The sequence below is a fragment of the Camelus ferus genome, chromosome 12, assembly GCF_009834535.1.
Source record: "Camelus ferus isolate YT-003-E chromosome 12, BCGSAC_Cfer_1.0, whole genome shotgun sequence".
Classification (NCBI taxonomy): domain Eukaryota; kingdom Metazoa; phylum Chordata; class Mammalia; order Artiodactyla; family Camelidae; genus Camelus; species Camelus ferus.
The window spans coordinates 46,552,480-46,574,889 of NC_045707.1; the positions used below are offsets into that span (position 1 = coordinate 46,552,480).

The 22,410-nt window shown below is 43.0% G+C and overlaps 1 protein-coding gene across 1 annotated transcript in view; it reads right to left on the bottom strand.

Moving 5' to 3' along the window:
* Window positions 1-22,410, bottom strand: part of PLXNC1 (plexin C1) — a 139,006-nt gene that overhangs the window by 104,791 nt on the left and 11,805 nt on the right. Inside the window, 3 exon segments of the mRNA XM_032493616.1 lie at window positions 940-1,040; window positions 4,439-4,573; window positions 13,264-13,401. Of these exon segments, the coding sequence (XP_032349507.1) occupies window positions 940-1,040; window positions 4,439-4,573; window positions 13,264-13,401 (374 nt within the window).

Here is a 22,410-nt window from a genome sequence, read left to right on the forward strand (position 1 = left end):
TTCAGTTTGTGTCCTGAGCCTCTTGCTTACACTATATCCCCCTCCCTTCGTTGCTCTTGCCTTTCTCCCCCAGAGGCCCCCCAATCCCCTTCCCAGTCTTCTTCCCTTTCCCCAAGCGGCCTGTTGTTTAGCCTTCAGCTTCTCTGCACCTGCTCTACTCTTTCTTATCCTTTTCCACCTTTAAAAACTGAAACCACCAAACTGACAGACACTGTTATGGTTTGTTTTTTTTTTTTTTCCTCCTGCCTGAGCTGCAGCTCGGGCTCTCTCTTCCTTGCTTCTGTAGCGACAGCCCGAGTACTGGGTTGCCATGGCAACAGCGAATCCAACCAGGCCGGTCCCAGCGACGCTGGGAGCTGCCATGGCGAGGAAGCAGCTACAAGTCGCCCTGAGCCTAGATGGGTCGTGAACATCATAATTCAAGCCCAGGCCGGGTAGATTCTGCCCGGAGACTGCGATTGCACATCAGGCCTGTGCACAGCTGTACGGCGCATCAGGAGACCACCTCATCAATAATCAGGCTTCCGCGAAGCCAGCCGAATACATGACATCATGAGGATTCATTTGAAAATTTTCAAACACCCCTCTTCTTTTATCTCCTCTGAGGGACAACCTTTTGCCTCTCTCTCCAGTCTTGGAGAACTCCATAGAAAGTAAAAGCAAAATTGACAGCTCCAGCTTATCTCCCTCCTCAGACCCCCCCCGCCTCTCCCCTCATGCTGGGGACCCCTCAGGGGTCCAGATCAAATGATCCAGTAGCACCGACACGGCTGGGAACATCTCTGAGAATTAATTCGGGTTACACAAAGGTATTTTAGTGGGTGCAGAGATCGATTCCCCCAGGTCACAGGAACAGACCCTTAAAGTAGGGCAACAAGTGTGCCACCACATGACACTGTTTCGAAACTGCGAGTTGGTGAGAAAAAACTCAGGAAATACCTTTGCAGTGAATGGCACCAACCGCAGTAAGGGTCTGCCGCTGCTAAACACTCCAAACAGGATTCATGTTTACTGCAGTTGGCAACACGAATTCTCCTCACCTAAAAATAAAGATGACGGCAGTTCAGACGGAATTATAAGCAACACTAGAAAAAACTACAACACCTTACCTGATGAAGGGCCACAAAGAGACATTTATTAACTCAAACCCTGAACATCCGTGTCATGACATTGGGCAGCAGTTCAAAAGTTCTAGGATATGAAACAGTTTATTGGTATCATCTAGGGAGCTTTTAAAAGTGCAGATCACCAGAGTCCTGCCACTAAGACTCCGGCTGTATGGGTCTGCGGCGGGGCCTAGGAATCTGTATTTTTAAAAGCTTTCACTACAGTGATTCTGATACACGCTCAGGTTTCTGATCTGCTAATAGTGATTTCTTAGGATCATGGAATCAGGTCAGCTGGGTTTTGTATAGTGACAATGGCACCTTGGAGATGAACATCTGGGGAGAGCAACAGGCTATGACCTGGGAGTGTCAGCATGAGGTCAGCACTTGACATATCAATGAGGACCACCCTCCCACACCTCAGGGGTAAGGTCAGCTCCCAGCTCATCTGCTCACACTCCTGCCAGTTTCAACTTCTGGAGCTGAAATTAAATGGGGGTTGTTTTCCAATCATCCCCAGCCCCTAGAGCTGTCTCTTTCCATTGTCAGGAAACAGCAGCCCCCTGAGCGGGCGCCTGTACTGGACAGACCCAGGTTCTTGAGGCAGACAGGCAGGCAGAGCCTCCAAGCAAGGCAGGGGGAGGCAGGGAGGACCTGAGCCTCACATGGCACATTTTTTGTAGGCAAAATCCCACAGCAGGTAGTCAGAAAACCTGTGGAACTCATTAAGCCAGGGAGTTGTACCTGCTGCAAAGTATGAGAGCTTCTTAAAATGATTAGAGAAATGGAGAGTTCCAACAAGTGGTCTGTGAGAAAAACAGGCTATTCTGAGAAGTCCCTTTCCCTCTAAATGGACCTCGTGGAGGATAATCTTGCCCATCATTTCACAGTCCTCCATGTGGCTGACAGATGCCACAGGCAGACCACCCGGCTGAGCCAAAATTAACCAGAATGTGGACATTTCCCTGTAGCTCACAGAACATCTTTTTAACTCTGGGGGATTTTCCCAAAGGTCACATAATCTCTCCAACCCTGTTTTCTCACCTGTGAAATGGTGATGTGCTGCTGACTTCACGGGGTTATTACAAACATTGCCTGGCACATAATAAACGCTCAATAAATGCTGGCTATTGCTACCACGTGAGAAAAATGTTCCACGGTCCAACAAGCATGTGAAACCTCACATGGAGGAAGCAAACCAGGTTTCCTTAGCACAAGGCTTCTGAAAGCCTTCAAATATGCTGAGTATTACGATACTCTAGGAGGGGTATAGTATCTAACATCTGCTCCCAGGACCACTTTTGCTCAGAACATTTACTGGAAAATGAGTATCCAGAATATTCCCTGAGAACTACACTACATTGTATTTAAACACCCGAACACATAACCATGTGAAAGAAAGGACACCATAATTACTTCATTGGATGTACTTCTCTAACTTAACACATTATAGGGACTATTCTACAGCAAAGCATGTATCTCCATATGGTTGTTTTCAATGACCAGGTATTCTATGGCTGTACCAGGGCATTTTAGTTTGGCTGGTACTATCTCCCCACAAGGCTAGGAGAGAACCTTCCTTAGATTTTTACCTCTCTGGTTTATACTGGCTTAACCAGAGAACCAGAGTCTTACAACAGAATCTCTAGCAGCAAATCTAAGTGAACAAGGTAAGAATAACCAGCTTTGATGCCCAGCTGAAAACTCCCCTGGACGTCAGGTTTTGAATGACCAGACTAGAACTTTTTTTCTTAAGAAAGTGAGGACTTATCAGCGATCGGTGGCTCTCACCATGGTTCTCAGCCTCCAGTCTTGGGTTCTGGGAATGGTAGTAATGAGGATTTATGAGCTATTTGCAATGTTCCAAAAAGCTGTTTGGAAAAACATGCACAGACTAAGCAAGGCTGAAAGTGTCTTTGCTTTGAGCTGGAATTTTATCAGCTCTGTGTGGTAGCACAGTCAGTTCTCGGCAAGGCCGTTTTGAGATGCCCTTGATAAATAAAGCCTGAGAATGGGAATTGTTACTTAATAAATACAGTTTGTTGAGTAGACAAAATTTTTTCAAATATGGGAACCCTGGGGAAGCAATATAATAGACCGTGTTTAAATGTTGAAGCAAGCTGGGCAAAAAGGTTCTGTGTGGTGAACAACTGGTTTACAAAGCTATACAGGATCCACTAGGCACCTCAATGCGGTCATTTTGAATAAGTGACTGTTCAACATGTTAAGGGCAACATGGCCTTTTGAGGAATACCAGAAGCTAAAAAGCGCTGGTACACCTTCTCTGCAGCTCTAATACTGCTATTCTTCTTAGAATGATTGAGAGGAAAAGAACGGAAAATGGGGTTGGGCCAAGGGCCCCTGCTACATCCATTATAGAATTATGTTAGTCTCAGTGATCTTCCTTGCACTTTGTATGTTCAATGGTTCTGGGTCAAAACCATCGTGCCAGAATGGCCCATCTGGTTTTTAGAGATTTGGGATGTGACCCCATTTATCATGGGCTTTAAGATCAGGGTATAATTTAAGTCCTAGCCCTGACAAGGCCCACCCTATATATATATCCTAGAACAAGATATTGCCCCTGTCTAAGTCCTAGATTCTCTATATGTAAAAAAAGGGTAATTTTCATCTCCATCATAACATATTTCATTAACATTGTTTACATTTTGGGGCATGTGTATGTGCGTCTGTGTGTGTACAACTCTATGCATCTAGAGAGACCATACTTAGAGTAGTAACTAGCACACAGTCTGTAGGGACTCAATAAAAATTAGTTTCCCTCCCCTATGCCACAGTGAAAGCACTTTGGAAAAATGAAGAAAACGTAAAAAGTTATCCTTTTTATTTCAGTAAGCAGAAACAAGGAGAAAAGCTGAAACAGCCAGATAAATTAAGAGAGGGAGGGTGAGTGCCATATATTTCCTGGTTCATGAATGTGTATGAGACTGTGGCCTGATATTAACCCCAAATTCCAAAGCCAATCCCATTGGGTATATTCATAAATGCATCTAACCGTTCAATGCCCACACAATAAATGTGTAAATTCAGTTATCTTGCTGATTATGCACCCATTTGCAAGCACACCCTTCTCTGAATAACTTGGAGTTGGAAATATAGCCAATAATAAAATTGTCTAAATAGAAAATACTTCTTACTTACTGACAGTAAGGTTTTTAATTTGATGCCTATGAACCACTGCCGGTCTTCTTGAAGCCTGAAGCAGCATTTAAACTCAGTAGTTCAAAGTAAAAGCTTCACTACTAGATAATGACATCAATTAAACAATTTTTATTCAGAAGTCAGAAACAGTAACTAGTATTTCTACCTACCTCTTTCCCGGCTGTTAGATAGATGTAGATATTCTTCTCAGGATGAGGAACGAGTTTGTAGAAAACAGGTGTTTCTTCTTTAATTTCATAGATGACCTCTGGACAATTTGAAGTCAAATTCTCACCAAGAATAACCTATTTTTTTTTTTCAAAAGAGAAGCACAATTTCTATTAAATACTTTGAATAGCAGGGTGGCAAAACTTACTGCTTAATCCTAAAACTACATCCTTTCTTCCTCACTACATATACTGGCTAAGGTACCATGTTCCTTAATCATCCACTCATGCCTCAGCCTTCAACAAGGCTGGTAATAACAAGCTTGGTATTTCTGCTTTCGTCGGGGGCAAAGTCGTGCACGTGCACGTGCACGCGCGCACACACACACACACACACACACAAAGCCACTCTTCGGTGCTGGGGCAGTATCTCATATGTGGAAGCCCATTGTCCACAATTCCTGACCATGTCTGTCCTTATGAGAAAGAAGCTGCAAGTGACAGCTTCATTAGTGCTATGCCGAGTTACCTTAAAACAAAAGGAAACCTACTACACAGCACAGGGAACTATATTCAATTTCTTGTAATAACATATAATGGAAAAGAATCTGAAAATAAAATATATGTGTATGTATATGTAAAAAAAAACAAAACAAAAACTAAAGCAAGTCAGCACAATAGATATTTGCATGGGTTACTCTGATTCTTCCATATAATTCTACGTGGTTTTGCATTTTAAAGTAACCAGGATAACTTAACAGGCCTCAATGAGTAGGTATGTGTTTATATATAAAATATAAGTAAGTGTGGCTTTGAAATTAGACATACTTGAGTTTCACTCATCTTTAGTCAAAAAACATCTACTGAGCATCCACTATGTGTATCTGCCACATTCTAGATATTGTTTGGACATGATATTGGATAATTCTAAAGAATTACTGACAATTATATTAGCAGGGATACCTGTGCTATGGTTATTTAAGAAAATGACCATCATTTTTGAGAGATGCCTAATGAAATATGTAGGGGTGAAATGACATGGTATCTTGGATTTGCTTTAAAATTAAAAAGTAAATAAAAACATAGTTTACAAAACACCACCACTCATCCATTTGAAGTGAGTTAGGAGCTGCACTGCACTTGTTATTAGAGCTTATTTTATTTACTTTGGGAGCAGGGTGGATGCAAACAGGGAAGATCTTGTTTGGGGCAATATAGATTTATTTACTTGATACCTTGGAGATGAGGCATCAGTATTCTCCCTAGAACTCTGAATTATGGCAGGAAAGCCTTTCTTGCTTGCTTTTTATCCCCTTTACATTACCAAAGTGTACCATGTGCCAGGATTTGCCTACCAGTTTTCTCAACAAGCTACTTGGAGTGGCCAACACAGAAGCTTGTCCTGATAGGTACAGATTCTAGGTTTAAACAGGTATGCTTCATTGATTGTGGGAGTGAGACTTCTCTGGAAGGTAATTTGACAGTATCCATCAAAATTATAAAGCACATACCCTTCGGGCCCACAGCCCCTCGTATGTATGTAAAGTGATAAATGTAATGGATAGTCACTGCAGCATCAACAAAAGACTGAAACAACTTAAATGTTCAACAATAGGGAACTGGTTAAGTAAACTACAGTGCAAACAATGGAATACTATTTGGCAATAAAAAGAACTAGGAAGCTCTTTATGTATTATATGTTATGTTTAACATGTTATATTAAATATGTATGCATGTGTACATACACATATATAACATATGTAACAAAAGGAGGGAAATATTCTCTCTCCCCTTTTGCTTGCAGTCATACATAAAATATTTCTAGATAGATACCCAAGGAACTGATATCATTGGGTTGCCCCAGAAGTCAGGAATGTGTGACTTTCACTGTGTTTTTTCTTGGTTCTTTTGAGTTTTGAACAATGTCAAGATATATCTTAAAAAATAAATAGATACAATTTAAAATTTTTAACTGTTTGAGGATGAGTAGGTCAAATATTTTTTCTTTTTGCTAGCTTATGGAGAGAATGATCTCCATAGCTCTAAGGAAGCTTCCATTTTCATCCCATTTTTAATTTTAAAGAAACATGCTACACGGAGGGACTGGGGTCTCTGCTTCACCGTGGTCCTCATCTCTCTCAGGTGACAACAGAACAGGAGAGAGAAAACTCTTTCTTCTCAAGATTTCTATTAATGTCACCTCTCACCCCATCCATGCCCAACCCCACAGCCCCACCCAGCACAGGGGGCACCGACAGAACACAAATCTTCTAATTGCAAAAAGTCAGGTCAACATCAACACAGAAAAGAAAGCCAGCAAGATGGAGCTGAGCAGCCTCGGAAAAAGACGCGATTAGTGAAGTGATGCAGGAAGTAACAATGAGTCAGAGAAACCTGAAATGGGTTGCATTTTGCATAAGATAAAACACATCCAACTCATACACACTCCTTGGGCATGAGGTGGATTTTTATCTATTGCTTCCAGGATACGACCTTAATATAGATTTAATCTGAAGTCAACCTGAACCTCTGCCATGTATATTCTTACATACCCCTTCATCCTTAGAGTCTCAAAGGTCACCTATCGACCGTACCCCACTGTCACTCTCTACCCATTACTCTATTTTCTTCATAGCACTTATTACCATGGGAAATGACTTCATCATTGACTAATCCATTTACCTGTTTTCTGTCTTCTTCCCACCATAGAAGCAGGGATATTGTCTATTTTGTTCACCTTAGTATCCTCAGCACCCAGAGCAGTGCCGGGCACATAAAAGACGCCCAATAAATATTTATTAAATGAAAAAAAATTACTCTATTAGCATTCAAGATTTTGTAGGGCTCTTTAGATTTTTTTCCAGCTGAAGCCTGTGTAGAAAACAAATTTCCCCAATGGAGAATTTCAGTTCATGTCAACATATTGTTTCTGTTGACATCTTCCTGAAGCCTCATGGCAGACTATTAACTAGCCTTGGGATTTTCACTGCATACCAAAAACAAAAAAAACCTTTCCAACTAAGGTGCTGAAATGTACATGAGATTTCCACACCACACAGTTCACTGCATTACAAGTAAAACACCATCCACAGGAAAGATAGCATGGTAAGGAAAATGAGGGGGAGAAAAATTAAAGAAAACACTGTTTCTTTTTTCTTTACTATTACTATGACATGGAAAAGCCATGGGTTTCAAAATGCTAAAATATTTTAAACCAAATCTCTTTTCTTATGCCTCACTCTGTGAGACTAACCATTTAAAGGTAAACAAGCCAATCCTCTCACCTATTTTTTTTTCTATAAACAGTTTCTAAGAAATGCTGCAAAGGAGACTGAGGCTTAAAATACATACATACATACATGTACACACACACACACAAACACACATGAGAAAGCAAGGTCATTTTCCAACAGCGTTTACTGTGCTTCACTAGGTAGGAGTAATAATACAGATGAAATATAAAGATTAAGGCAATCCTCTCTTGCTTCCAGTCTACTTAAATATACAGTCTGAACCACAAGTTCTAGATTTGTAGATTACACGAGAGTATTTGTCCTGAACTGGGGAATCCCTACCTGTGTACTCACACACTGGAATGAATGAGATGTGGGTGAACTTGAACATGACATTCTAAACAGCCAACCAAGGAGCCCACTTCCAAGTTGACAGCTCCCACTGTTTTTACTGTTTGATCTGTCACCTCAGCTCAGCCATCTCCCCACCCCCACTTCCGGCCCCAGGTCCTGTTCTGGGTTCCTCATGGCCTCCTTTTCCTTATTTGAACATTCTGTGGGAGTATAAATAGAGCTTGGCCTTCTAAAAGATTTGTTTTCTCTTATTTTCACCCAAAACTTTAAAAACCAGAGTCAAGACAGACTCTTCAGGTGTTACACAGTTGGTCTTCTGCTTGGAAGCAGGAAGAATTTTCTGGGAAACGAGCTGAATTTTGTTCCATGGTTTGGATAAATGAAATCTACTAGTAATAGAGTTTTGACAGCTGCAGAAGCAGCCAGCCCTAGCTCTAAGCACAGTGGTGATTCTCTGTGGGACACGGGGAAAGGACATGACATGGGTCCTGCATCCCAACCCCTACTTTAGTCCTAGGGATGCGGGGGAGACCCCACCCGAGCCGCTTCCTGCGGGAGCCATTATAAACACCGGCTTGAACACAGATTCACAACCTTTGCTCTAAAGGAAAAACAGGGGTTCCAAAGGGGGTTCAGAGGCTCCCAGAAACTACTTGCAGCCCTAACAGAGAGGGCTCTGCCACCGTCTAATACAGAAGTCTGCACTCAGCTGGCTGTCAGCAGGCTGTCCCCGAATAGGAACAAACTAAAACCACAGAAGCCAGAGTCCCTTCTGATGAAACCTCACCCGGATACTCCAATGTTAGAAAATAAATATTAAAAAACAGTTGTACAAACTCTACCAAGCTCTATAGAATACATCTGAATTATCAGTGCAGTTTGTATGGGAGACTGGTTGCTTCAGTTCAAATCACCTCGAGCAAGTTACCTAACCTCTCAGAGCCTTAGGTTTTTTCATTGATAAAGTAGGGATGGTAATAGTATTAACCTGGTTAACCCACACAGACACTAGTTCTAATGCCTGGCACATGGTAAGAGCTCAGAAATATTAGCTGTTATTATTCCTCACCCACCCACTGCCTTCTTACCTTTTATGCTTACAGGAAAGGTTAATGGGCATGCATAAAGTTACAAATTTCAAATTTTATGCATATTGTGTTATTACTTTAACTACCTGGAAAAGCTCGAAATATTCAACTCTGCCTTTGAAATAAGGACAATTTTCTATATGCGACCAAGTCAGCTCAAAAGAATCCATATTACAGGATAGTCTGTACCACAAACTGGAGAAAGATCTGGCACATGTTTCTAAGAATGCAGACACAGTGCAGCGTCCTGACCATGCAACACTGAGAGATGGATTCCCAAAAGCTGAGTTCAGCGTGGCTATACTTTTTCAGCTGATCTCCGTAGAGACGCTGACAACTGAAAAAGTACAGCATGCAATCATTTTCAGAAAGGAAGTAAAATGAGGAAATAACCGGGAAGAGAGTGACTGGACACAATCCATCTCACAACCATCAGGATTGAACGTCAATAGTAAAGAGGAAGATTAGATACTCCCAAAGGACATTTTTAGTTCTAAATTCCTTCAGTTTTTCTAAAATCTTACAAAGAGTCTTAAGAAAAAAGGCAGGAGAAGGAGAGCCGTAAAGGCATGTTGTGAAGTCTTAAGTTTTTCCACTTATCATCAATAAAATCTTACCTTCTGAGGTAGTGCCACATTACTCAGAAGAGTGCATGTCTTTATAGACACTGTGAAAGTGGTTCAATATCTCAGCTTAAGCTCCAAATGTTTCCACATAACAGAACATGATATAGCTATTTAAAAACACTGTTTACAAATGGTTTGCCAAAACAGTTTAATATAAGCATTTTCCCTCATTAACTGAAGAAGAAAGGATGCAAAATTGGGTACAATCTGACCTCAATTACATAAGAAAAAGACTCTAAAATGCTGACAGCACTTGCCTCTACCTAAGAAAACTAGGGGTATTTTTTTCTTTGCTTTCCCCTCATACCCCGCTGCTTTGCAACTTTCTCCATGAGCATGTGTTACTTTTACAATGAGAAAAAATTATTTCCATAACATGATATTTAAAATTGCATCGAATTATAATCCATGAGGTTTTCAGAAATTTAAGAAATCGGGTGTGTGTGTGTGTGTGTGGTGGTCGTGAAAAAAAAAAAAAAACAGCAATTGGCCCCCCACTGCTGTTTCCTGCCTCTCATCCAACCAGGCATATACTACAGTGCCTGGCGTCTGTCAAAATGCCATCAATGCTTGATCACTGGGGAAACTGATGAGTCAGGCTGTGCGTGATCCAAGCCCTTTCTTCTCCTCCCGCAGGCTGCCTTGGGTTGGGTTTTGTTTTTCTCTGCTCATTAGTACCTCCACTCTGTGGCTTAAGAAGCCAAGCTTGTGTCTATCAATGTTCATCCTTTCCAACAGTTCCGGTGACAAGTCTGGCCAGGGACAAGCTTGAAGTTTTTGAATAAAGGGATCTGGAGATTATCTGTGCCTTCCAAATCACCTACACAATCCCGGGTCCTCGGGACTCTTGCTGATTTCAGGGGCTGCAGCCAAGAATCCGTACACAGGGTATACGGGGGAGTCTTGGGAATCACCGGGCTGTCCTAGGGAGCCTGGTGGGGCCACCTCAGCTCACATTCTTCCCTCACAGCCTCCTCCCGAGGGAAGAATCCTTCCTGAAGGAAGCTGGAGGTGGAGTTTAATTCTCAGGAAGTTACCATACCACAGAGGTATTCCCTCAGTTAGATGGTCTGCCTTCTTCTCGAGCTGGGATTCTTCCCTAAGCTTCTAAGAACCCTAGCCACTCCCAGGAGCACTGGTCCCCCTCCCCCATGGATCCCTATCAGCATGCTTCCTGCTCCCCCCAGACAACCCTCAGGGAGCGGTTGCCATGCCTGGGGCAGAGGTTACAAAGGTTTAGTGGTGTCTCTGAGGTGGCATCTTAGTGCAGCCTCAGGTCATCCCAGGTTCAAATCCCCACTCTGCCATGTGTACACTGGACAAATCATCCAACTTCTCTGGGCCACAGGCCCCTTATCTATAAACTGAGAATAGTGCACCTACCTCACTGAGGTGAGGAGAGGACTGAATTAGTTAAACATGTAGAGTGACTGGCACATGGGAAGCACTGTATAAATGTTAGCAGTCACCAACCAACCAACCAACCAACCAACCAACTTGCCTTTGTCACTGGAAGCCTAAAAACAAGGCCACAGATATGGCTCTTAAGGGGGTAGCCCATACAGACGCCGAGGAAAGTGAGGCTTGGGTCAGACACCTCTTCCTCAGCGGCTTGATGCTGCAGCTCAGTTCCACTCTCGGGTGCCACAACATCGCAAAACACCGGCCAGCGGCACGTGAACCGCCGGGGTGAACAAACAGGACAGGCAAGACCAGCCCGTCCTACGGGAAACTATTTATAGCCAAGTGTTCCTTCACCTCCAATTTACCATCTAACAGTTTGGTTGGCTCAGCTTGGGGGAAACAATGTTCTTGTCAAAAACTCTCGTCAAAAATATCCCAAATCCAAAGACATGATTGGTGAGGAGACCCAGTAAGGATTGATAGAAACTTCTGCCGGGTTAATGGGTCCAATCAGCCTGACTAGGTTGGTGTAACTAAGGATGTTGCCTCATGGCCCTGAGCAACTTGTATACAGTGACTGACTGACGAGTATTTACCTTTCCCCAGGAAATAAAGCTAACACAACAGGAAAGATGATCAATGTATATTTTAAAAGAATGTGTACACAAACAACCCCCCTCCCATATGTTACTGGGTTTCCTCCAAAGAGAACAGATTATATCAAGTGTCTACCAGGCACTCAGTGTTTTATCAGGCTGTGGGAATTTCTGGCCCCCTTCTCCAGAAGCTTAAAATCAAGTTGGGAAGGCAGGACAAACACAAGTGAAAAGGTTAGGCATCAAAGCAAGACATTTATAATGAGCTGAAAGAGTGATACAGATAATGGGTATTTCGGGAGATGAGGGAGAAACGTGATCTCGCCAAGCTTAGAGGAGTCCTCAGAGAGGAGGTGGAGTTTGAGCTGAGCCAAAGCATAGATATACAAGAGTCAGTACAGCAGAGGGAAAAAGAGAGCAATCCAGGAAGGGGTTACAGTGTGGAAACAGGCATGGGAGCAGCACTGCACAGTGCACATTTGGAGAACAGCAAGCAAGGAGGTTTGGCTAGAGTGAGGGATACGTGCACAGAAGACAGAATTAGAGACCATCAGAAGGGAAGGGTCTCCTCGGCTGTCTAGTACAGTCTCGTCTTACAGATGAGGAAATGGAGGCTCAGAGAGGTTTGGGGATTCACCTCAAGTCACACAGCTAGTTATCCGTGAGAGATCAGCTGAGAAGACAAATCTGTTAGTATTAGTTTTGAATCGGAGCTGACAGTAAACTGGCTACAGAGAGGAAAAGGAATATCGGCCTAGGGTGACAGAACAGGGCAGTTCCCAACCAAGAATGCTGCTGGAGGCCGCAGGAGGTGCACGATAAAGGCTTACTGAAGAAACTGGTAAGTTTACTGCTACATCATTTCAGACAAGTCACGTGGTATCTCTGAGTTTTTCTCCTCCTCACTGCCCCTCCCCCAAGTGAATAAAAATCTCAACTTGACCTATGGTGGAACCACCCAGTGGAAAAAAATAGTCCTCAGAGATAAAAGTCGAGGGGGAGTCTCAGAGGGTTTTAGATTCCTAACCTCCCAGTGGTGTGTGTGGGTATAAAGGGCAGAAAACAAAGCCCCTCTGTGGGTGGCAAGTGGGCTGGGGAGAAGGAACACCTGTTTTTTCCTTCTTTTCAGCCCTATAATCTCTCATTTCTTTGAAGTTGTGAGAAATCAGGTGCTTTGTGTATTTCCATTATAAAGGAGCTAGAACTGAAAGGTTAAAAGCCTCAGGAAGGTGAGCAGAGACAGGGGTTGGGGCCAGACCTCCATGTGCCTCACCCCGGCAGCTTCTGAGTAAGGAAGGGAACTATCTTGGCAGGTTCCCAGGAAGCAAGGGGGTTGGTACTTCCAGACATGGTTAGGGAGGTTATTACATCTAGATTTCCAGAAATTTCTTTCAGGCCATTTCTGGGGGTCTCTGAGCAGTTCACAAAGCAGTCCGGTATATAACCCACAAGCAATAAAAAATGAAATACAAAAATTAAAAAAAGCACAAAATGGATCGACATTGAAGAAGGCACAGAGAAACCAACCTTAAGTAACTGGCCATCTCCAGTCCCCAAGAATACAACAGTCCTGTTCAGTACCACGGTGCCATAAACCGATGTCAGGTCGGAATGGATCAAGGTAGATGAAGCGATTGGTTGGACTCTTTCAGGTTGCTCCCCTTCCTTCGGAACACGCACACAAACGCACAAATAAAAAAAAAAAAAGATCATTTTTAACAGCAATAATTCTCAGGATGATGAAATGTTACTCTTGCCCACCTGGGAAGTAACCTACATGAGCCCCAAATACGTTTTCTCAGATAAGCCCCAGGAGCAACCTTTTATCCCCTTTATCTGCAGAATCACCACACTTGCCCAACCCATAGAAAGCCATTTGTTTACTATGTATTAGCATGTATTGATTGCCAGCAGCGAGCTAGCCATGCATTTAACACTCCCCCAGCTGATATATGAAACCGCGTTCCACTTTATTGCCAAGAAAGCGCCCACTACAGAATTGGGATGGAGACAATCTCATACTTGGCTGTTTGCAGGATCATGCCACAATTTATTTTAGCTAGGGGACTGACTTCTGTGAGGTTAAACAAGCCATCTCCCAAGATGTGAAACGGATCATCCTATTGGGTGCGATGGCAGAGAGGAGGGATTCTGGACTTACAAGAAGAGTGCACTGTGTTAACTCAAAGACAGGGTAATTAATTCAGAGGGTAAAGAGGGAAAGATAGAGTCATGGATCGTGGTTAAGACATAGCCACAAAGCTAAAGAGGAACCAAGCACAACGGCTCGACCTGGTGCCCATATTCTTGAAGAGGAAACGAAAGGCGTAACTCCCAACCTGAAGGCATTTGTATGGTCTCAGGCTCTGAGCTCATATAATCACATGCTCACTCCTGATCATTAAATAAAGCCCCTCTTTAAACCCAGAGCAGAGAGTGTTGTTGACCAAAATGTCTTTTTCTTTCTTGTTTAAAGGCATGAAGTACTTCATGCTGTTTCCTGCCTTCAACGACAGGAAACCGAGTTTGTTACACAAATCTCTGGAAGATACAGAGCTAGAAAGAGTCGTTGCCTTCTGTAGCTACTGAACACAGTGTGATAGCAGACTTTATCTGCCAGAGCTCAGTTCCCAACTGTACTAAGGTTTTCAAAGGCACATTTACGTTTCAGCCAATGGGGGAGCTGGCAAACTTCTGTGAGCATCACCACAACTCCTAGTGTCACTCTGTCTGGGGAGGGGGAGGTGGGCAGGGGAGGCTAAGACTTATTAACTTCATTGTATTATTGCCGACAGTGTTTATGGCTTTCAATTTATGTCTTATTAAGTATTCATTATTTTTAAACCCACCAAGTTTCATTAACATCTAAACTAAATGGATTCATGGACTAAATTGATTTCTGAAGCCTTTAAAGTGCCATCTATATCTCTTTGTTGAAGTTGCACTGCAAGGAAAAGATAAGCAGCGAGGATTTCTCCAATGTCGTGATCTCTTTTCAAGGAAGAGATGTCATAACCTAAGAGAAAGTGACTTATTTGCATAATATATTCCATAGTGAACTCAGTTTAAGAAGATTTTTAGAAAGCCCATTAGAGATTTTTTTTTCCTGTTAAAAAATACTTTTCACACAGTCAAGGAAGATGAGGAACAGTCCTATTAAAATGAAGTTAAAAAAAATCTGTGGGTCTAAGAATCAGAACAATAGATCACTGTTTAGATAAGGATACCTCGTGACTATGAACATAGGAAGAAAAATCGTATGACCTTTAGATTTAAAAAAAATTAAAATCACACCACACATCTTGCTTTAAAATAAAACCAGAATTGTTCAAACTTAAGATCAGCTGACCACACATCTTATTTTTATTAAATATTTGAGCATCCCAGAAGTGCTTAACTCAGAGAATTGGACGTCATCTGTCTGGACATCTGGGATGTTCTAAAGTCACTATCTTTGGCTAGAGGACTCCATTCTCCCTCATCCCACGACTCAGAAAGAGTAATGACTGTGGATTGTTGATTATCCATCCACAAGGACCAAATGGGGCAGTGTCCTCCCATATCTGGTATACAGTAGGTGCTTTATAACTGTAGCTATTCAGATTAGCCAAGAACCATGACATCACCGTTAGCCTTTGCTGAGGTGAGATGAGATCATCTGTTTGTGAAAGATGGGCTCCAAAAAAACTAGAAGTGGCTCAAAAGCTGAAAAGGAACAAGGAGAAAATTGCTTCTAAATTACTGTCCCATCCTCTGTAGTTATCCTTCCCTGACTTCTGACTATTTCTCAATAATTGCAGTTTTCCAAATTAAGTCCTGGATCAATAATAGCACAGGTAAGTAGTACAGCCATAAAATCAATGTTCCCAAACTTGAGAGCAGGTGGCGTAGAGCAAAGCACTTGGGACTAGGGGGTCAGAGAGGTTAGGTTTGCATTCCTAGTTGGTTCTCACCCACTGAGTGATCTTGGCAATTTATTGAACCCTGTTGGGGGTTGGCTTTCTTAGCTGTGAATAAGGTCAATGGTGCCTGATTGGCAGTGGTTATGAAGGAGAGATAATAATGATCACAGTAATAGTAACATGTTGATACATGTTAGCTGGTATTATTAGTAACTTGCACTTACTATGTGCTACTTGGGGTATTTTATAATACTCCAACTAATAAGGCCAGCATAGGGTAGTGAGCTGCGCCTCCAGGCTTTGAATCCTGGCTCTGTCACTTTTTAACTAATTTCGTGCACATTATTTTACTTCTCAGTTTCCTCTGCTATACAGTGGAACTGATGATAACAGCATTTATGCCACAGACTCGCCATGAGGACTGAATGGGTTAGGATACAAGCCTCAGTAGAGCTTAGAACAGTGTCTGGCACATAGTAACGTGCAATTCACGTTTACTATCATGACCTTATTTAAAACACAAACAGTTGCTGCCACACTCATGGCAGTTTTTCCCACCTTCTTCTTTGCCACAAAGCCCTAATTTTGTTCAGGTAGCAATGAACGCAAGCCTGGGGAAACCATGCTCAGTCTAACCCACACAGTAATCCCATTCCCCATTGCCTGGTACTTACTTTCCTACCCCTTAGAGCTAGGGGTGGCCATGTGGTCCAGTCTGGGCCAGTAAGATGCAAGAACTCCCCTGGAGGGGCTTCTCAGAGTAAGTTTCCTCCCTGATAAGAGGAGGCTCTTGAGGAATGCCCATGTGCCCTCTTCCCTCACTTCCTTCCTTTGAAATGTGTGATGTGAGGCCATCCCGGCAGGGTGGCAGCAACCATTCTGCTTCTCGGACATTCAAGATAGAAGAGGAAAACCAACAGATCGGTGCAGGGGAAGGAAAAAAGACCCTGGGTTCTTGAGGACACTGCAGAGCACAGACTTCCAACCTTTAAACTTTTTACTAACAATAGATGTCACGGTTTAAGCAGCTGTTGATTAGGTTTTCTGTTACTTACAATCCAAAGCAAGTCCCTGTGTAAGAAATGAGAGTCACAGCTATTGTACGTGGCACTAGACTCGAGCTTTTCCTCAGCTATGAGGGACCAGGAACTATCCAAGTGCTTGTTCCACTGGGGGGCCCTGGCCACAGTCAGGATTGTGTAGCCAATTACAAGAGCGAGTCTGGAAGCAAATAGGAAAGAGCGGGCTTGCACCTCACGTAAACTCCAAGGGCTGCTCTGGCTGAATGGAAATGGATTCTTTTGTGCTGGAAACGCACAGAAATGGACAGGTCTCTGTGAATGGAAAAAGGAACCCTCTGAATGGCTCTCTTTTGCTCATTTCAGCAAATGAAAACAAAAGAAAGACAGGCTCCAGAGAAACCTGCTCACAAAAGTGAAATTACTACCCAGGTTGCCAAGTAGAAAAAGGGGAGAAATAGTGCAGTGGGCCCCCTGTGTCCAGGGATTATTTTTACTTTTTTTTTGGCCTATTTTCTGCCTTGCCCTTCTCTCCCCTCAGGGCATAATCGCTAATGTTGCTCTCAGCCTATTCTGTCTAGTTTATTATGTGTAATTTATTTCTGAATCCCAGCCTCTGCTTGTTCTTCTGTGTGTAACAAGGTTAATGCCTTGTAATGATGCTTTTGCCAGTTCTGCCTTTCATGACAAAATCCAATCTTGATTTAGCTCTAGACCTTGTCTCCCCTTTGGGCTTTCTCGGTTCCCTCAGAGTTGTCACTCTGTTTCTCCTGCCTGCCATGTCTAACCACACGACCCGCCTACACTTGAGCCCGCTCTCAGAGGGAAACTTTTTTTAGTTGGAGGGAGAAGCTACTTTGTCTCAAATGACGTTTGGGCTGAAAAAGAGAGCCTTGGGCTTGACACACCAAAGTGGAATCAAAGCTACTGGGAAGAGGTGAGCACTGATGTGTGTCAGAGTGTGTGTGTGAGTATACAGGGAACCATATCACATGTGGCTGTATCATGAGGGAACAGCTTCTCCTCCTGTAGCTTCTTTATACTATCTTTCATTGACTGCTGATCCCCTCCCGCCCAGTATGAAGTACACAACTCCAGGGGGCGCCAGCCCTGTATTCTAGGGTGTGAATGCCACTCTGAACGTAAGTAACATGTGGCTCTGCCCCTACCATCCAGAAGATGGCCTGACTCAGCAAGGCTCACACAGGGCACTCACAGCCACACTGCAGCTATTACGGGAACAGCTGTAGGAAATGTGCACAAAAATGGGGCCTCGGGTGTTGAGGAGCCAGCAAGAATCAGGTCTTTGACCCCCAAGGTGCTAAAAGGACTCCCTTATTTGGGTTTTGCCTTAAAGGGCCAGGGCGAATCCCACCTGGGTGCCTAGGAACTTCTCACACACTGATAATCTGCATTTTGGGCAGTTGATTCTGCAGTCTGCTCCTCTTTGGCACATACTTCTTTGAAGCAGTTTCTTCATCCTTTCCTATTACCTACCAAGGAGCCCACTTGCCATTAGAAAACCTCAGCAGGAGCCCTACACCCAAGTTCTGGCCCATTCAGTCCCTAACAGGCAGCTTGACTGGCAAGTCCCTGAACCTCAATAACCAAATCTATAAAATGGATCCAGTAATAACACATGCCCTGCCTATTAACATTGTTGTGAGGCCCAAATGAAATCATTTGTGAAAATAATTAGAAAACCATCTTTTACCACGCCAGAGAATAGAAAGAATAACTATTCACCCAAGTTAGATGGTGGTTTTATTAGCCATTAAGGCTCCTGTCACTTTTCTTTATTCTTCTAGACTATACAGCATTGATCAGGTTCTAAGTTTATGGTATCTCTCTGACCATCTGAAGGAAGAATTTACTTTGGGGACTCAAATAATCAAAAGGAAAAGTTCAACGTGAGCAGGTGGAATAAAGGGAAGTTTAGGGACATACCCAGGCAGCCTCTACACCAGGCAAGTGGGGTGGGTTGGGTGGGGGGGAGCGTGCAGTAGAGCCACAGGAAACATGTGAAGTGGAAAGTTTGTATTTCACATCCTCCCACATGCTCCACCTGTTTCCCTCCCTCTCAGGGTCCCAGTATCCTCCAGCCTCCCAGCCCTACCTACCACCAAAGTCCCATTCTCCAAGATTTATCCTTCCTTTTGCCTGCTTTACACCCCTATCCCCCATCTAAATCTCCATCCCTACTTGTGGCTAATTTCAGTCAATTACTTATGAAAAGACTCCTTAACTCAAACAATTCACAAAAATATATGAATGGCTGATAGTGTAAAAAAAAAATGCATTTTCCTAAATTCTTAGAGTTGCGAGAGACTCAATCCACCAATGTTTTTCCACGAGGAAGCTACTGGTGTTCTAGAGGAGATATTTCTTCATTATGGGGGCTGCCCTTCGTGATGTAGGACTTTTAGCATCCTTGATTACTGTCCACGAAATGCCACTGGCTGCCTGCATCATTTAGACTATTGCAAAAACTCCCTCCCCCACATTTCTAAATACCCTCTAAATAAGTGGCATCATCTTCTTTGAGAACCAATGGAATCTATCACAAGGCTTCAGTTTCTGGAAAATGGTTATTTAGACACCTCTTTCCTCCCCCTTCCTCGCTATCTTCTCCATCGTGGTGAATGGCACCACCAACCACCCTCAGTTTCTCTCTTTCCATCACTCTTCACATCCAATGCATGACAAATCTCAGCTAAACTTCCCAACAAACTCAAGTCTACCTTCTCCATCTCCATGGTCTCCACCCAGTTCAAACCCCCATCATCTTGTTCCCGATCTACTGAAAGAGCCTCCTGGTCTCTTTCAACCTACAATCTATTTTCCACCTAGTTGCCAGAGTAAGTCTTTAAAATATACGATAGGCCATGATACTTCTTTGCCTAAAATTCTTCAACGGCTTTCAAAACTTAAAATTAAATCCAAATGCCTCTCCGAGTCCTACCTGATCAGCCTGCTTCTTCAGACTCATTGCTTATTCCATTCTCCTTTAATCTGCTTCAGTTCCCACAGTATCTTTCTCTCAAGACTCTTTAACATGTTGCCATCTTTCTGCCTCAGGGCCTTTGCACATGCTGTTCTTCTATTCTCCCTTCTCTTCACTCTTTGTAGGCTTTTTTTCCCCTTTAATCTTTCGTGTTTCAAGTTCAGTGTTACCTTCTCATGGACACATCACTATAGATCTTCCTATCCCTACCTCAGTTGTTATTCTGAGCCATAACACTCCATTTGTTTCCTTGAAAATAATTACATTGCTTAAATTTTTTTCATTCAATGTCTGTCTCCCCAGAGACCCTAAGCCCTACAATAGTTTATCTTATTCTACACTCTGAATGCAGCATATACCTCAGAATCTGGCATGGAGTAAGTTGTCAATGAACATTTATTGAATGAATGAATAAACACATGGATCAATGTTTGAATGCTTTCAGTCAATATCTCACCAGGCAATCCTGGTACATTGCTAAGTAAGTCTAATCATTTCAGAGTTCTTCCACTGAGCCAAAATTTGCCCCTGGTAAACACTGGGCCTTGGTTCTGCCTTGGGGAACAATACCAACCTACCTACTCCTACTACCATGTAGCTTGGCTTTCTCTAAATTGCATATCCATAGCTCATTGACAGCTTGGAAGAGACAGTTTCTGGGTCTTTTGCCATCTCAGTCTATAGACAGTCTACAGACTCAGTGTACTTAAAATGAGGCTTTCAGAGGAAAACAAAATACTTTAGGTATTTTGGCATTCTCTAACGAAAGCAAAGAATAATGGGACTGTTCTTTTCTCATGATTAGAATGGTATAATTTATGAACAAGGCCTTGCCTTGAACTAACTCTTTAAAGTAAAAACATAGTGGTAGCATGGAAGAGAAAGAACAAGAGATTTAGGGTAAAAAAAAGTGGGTTCAAGTTTAAGCTCTATTACTTATGAGCTGTGAATCTCTAAGAAGTTATTTAACCTTTAACCTTTTTAAGGCATCTTTACCCACCCACCCACTCCATCCCATCCATTTAGGGAGCACTTAGCTCTTGGCCAAGTCCTTGACCTGTAAAATACCGATGGGACTAAACTCCCTATTGTCAAAATAAGCCAATCAAATGAGTTTTGAAATAAAATGTAACATTTTGTCATTGGTGCCTGAAACACACAGTAACTGAGTGAGTAGCTGGGGTGGGGGCTCCACTGACATCCATGGCTCATGGCTAGAATTCACAGGATCCAGGAAACTGGATGAGAAAAACAAATCCTATTTCAGCGAACTCTAAATGATTTAATTTCACATCTCCTTTAATTATGAATGCAGGCCACAGTCATATTAACTGAACTTACGACTCTGTCACTAAAAGAAATCAGATATTTTTGTATCATTTTATAGTTGTCCGAGGTATCTCAAAATATCGTTTGTGCTTATCTCTGCTTTGAAATTATGGTAGTTACCACTCCTAGATCTTGCTATTTAATGTGTTAAGATGTATTGCTCTATCTGAAATTGGAAAATACATTTTGATATATCTGTATATCAATATAATTGGTTCATTTTGCAACTCTCTTTTTTTTTTTTTAATTGTATGTGTTTAAAACCATTATTCTGAGGAGGGATCTACAGGCTTCACCCAACACCCACAGCACAAGGGCTCAATAGAGTGAGGAACCCCTGGGTTAGGGGCACAGAGATGTTGCCAAGCACAGGAGGCTGATACAGGGTGACAACGCTCTGGGCTACCTCGCCTTCCTGCTGCCTTAGAGAAGCAAGGGCAGCACGAGGAATCCAATTTCTAAAACCAGTCCCTGACGGAGAAGGAGCCTCAGAAGGATGTCAATGTAGAAAAATTAGGAGCAGCTGGTGTGTTAGAGAACACACTTCTCAAGTGGACTCTTCCAAGACCATGTTGCAGGGCAGAAGGGACAGACCAGGATTCCAGCCTCATCGGTGAGGAATCTTCCCTCCAGGCTTCCTATAAACACAGCTCCAGGGACTTGGGAAGCTCTGACTGCACTGTGCGTCCCCTCAGCACATCTCCTCCACTAGACAGAGAGCACATTCTCTCCAGTTCAACGAAGGTTTATTGAGGGCCCACCGTGCATTAAATGGCATTATGGATGCCTGGGAAACAAGGATGAGACACGCCTGGCCACGCCCCTCAAGGCACTTACAGCCCCAACAGCACCATGTTGAGCCCAACACAAGGCCTGACACATGGCAGGCCCTCCACAAAGGCTGACCAGTTCCTGACTTCATTGCCAACTGCTTGCTTAGTTGTTATTTCTGGCTGTTCCAAACGTATCTAAAAAGCAATAAAAATTAAACCAACTGGTCACCAACACCTCTCAATTCTATGTCTTAAAAGCCTATTTCATCTAATCCCTCCTCTCCACCCTTACTGCCGCCCTCCCAGTTCAGGTCTCCAACATCCCTGAGTTGGATGATTGTCACCCATGGGAACCAGTTCTCTCCACATTCGTTGTGGCCACCACTCTAACTCAAAGGGCCATTATTTCTACTTCAGAACCTCCTGCAAGTTTCCTGACTCCTCTGGGGCCAAGTTTCATCCACTCCCCACAGGGTAACCACTATTTAGGAATTCAAATCCAGTCATTTCACTTCCTTTCAAAGGCCCTTCTAAGCTTTGAGGAAAAAAATATAAATCTCCTTCCCACAGCCTGCAAGGCCTACAAGACTGGCTGCTGCTTCTTTCCCCAACCTCCTCTCCTAATATTCTCCCATCTCCCCCACCTT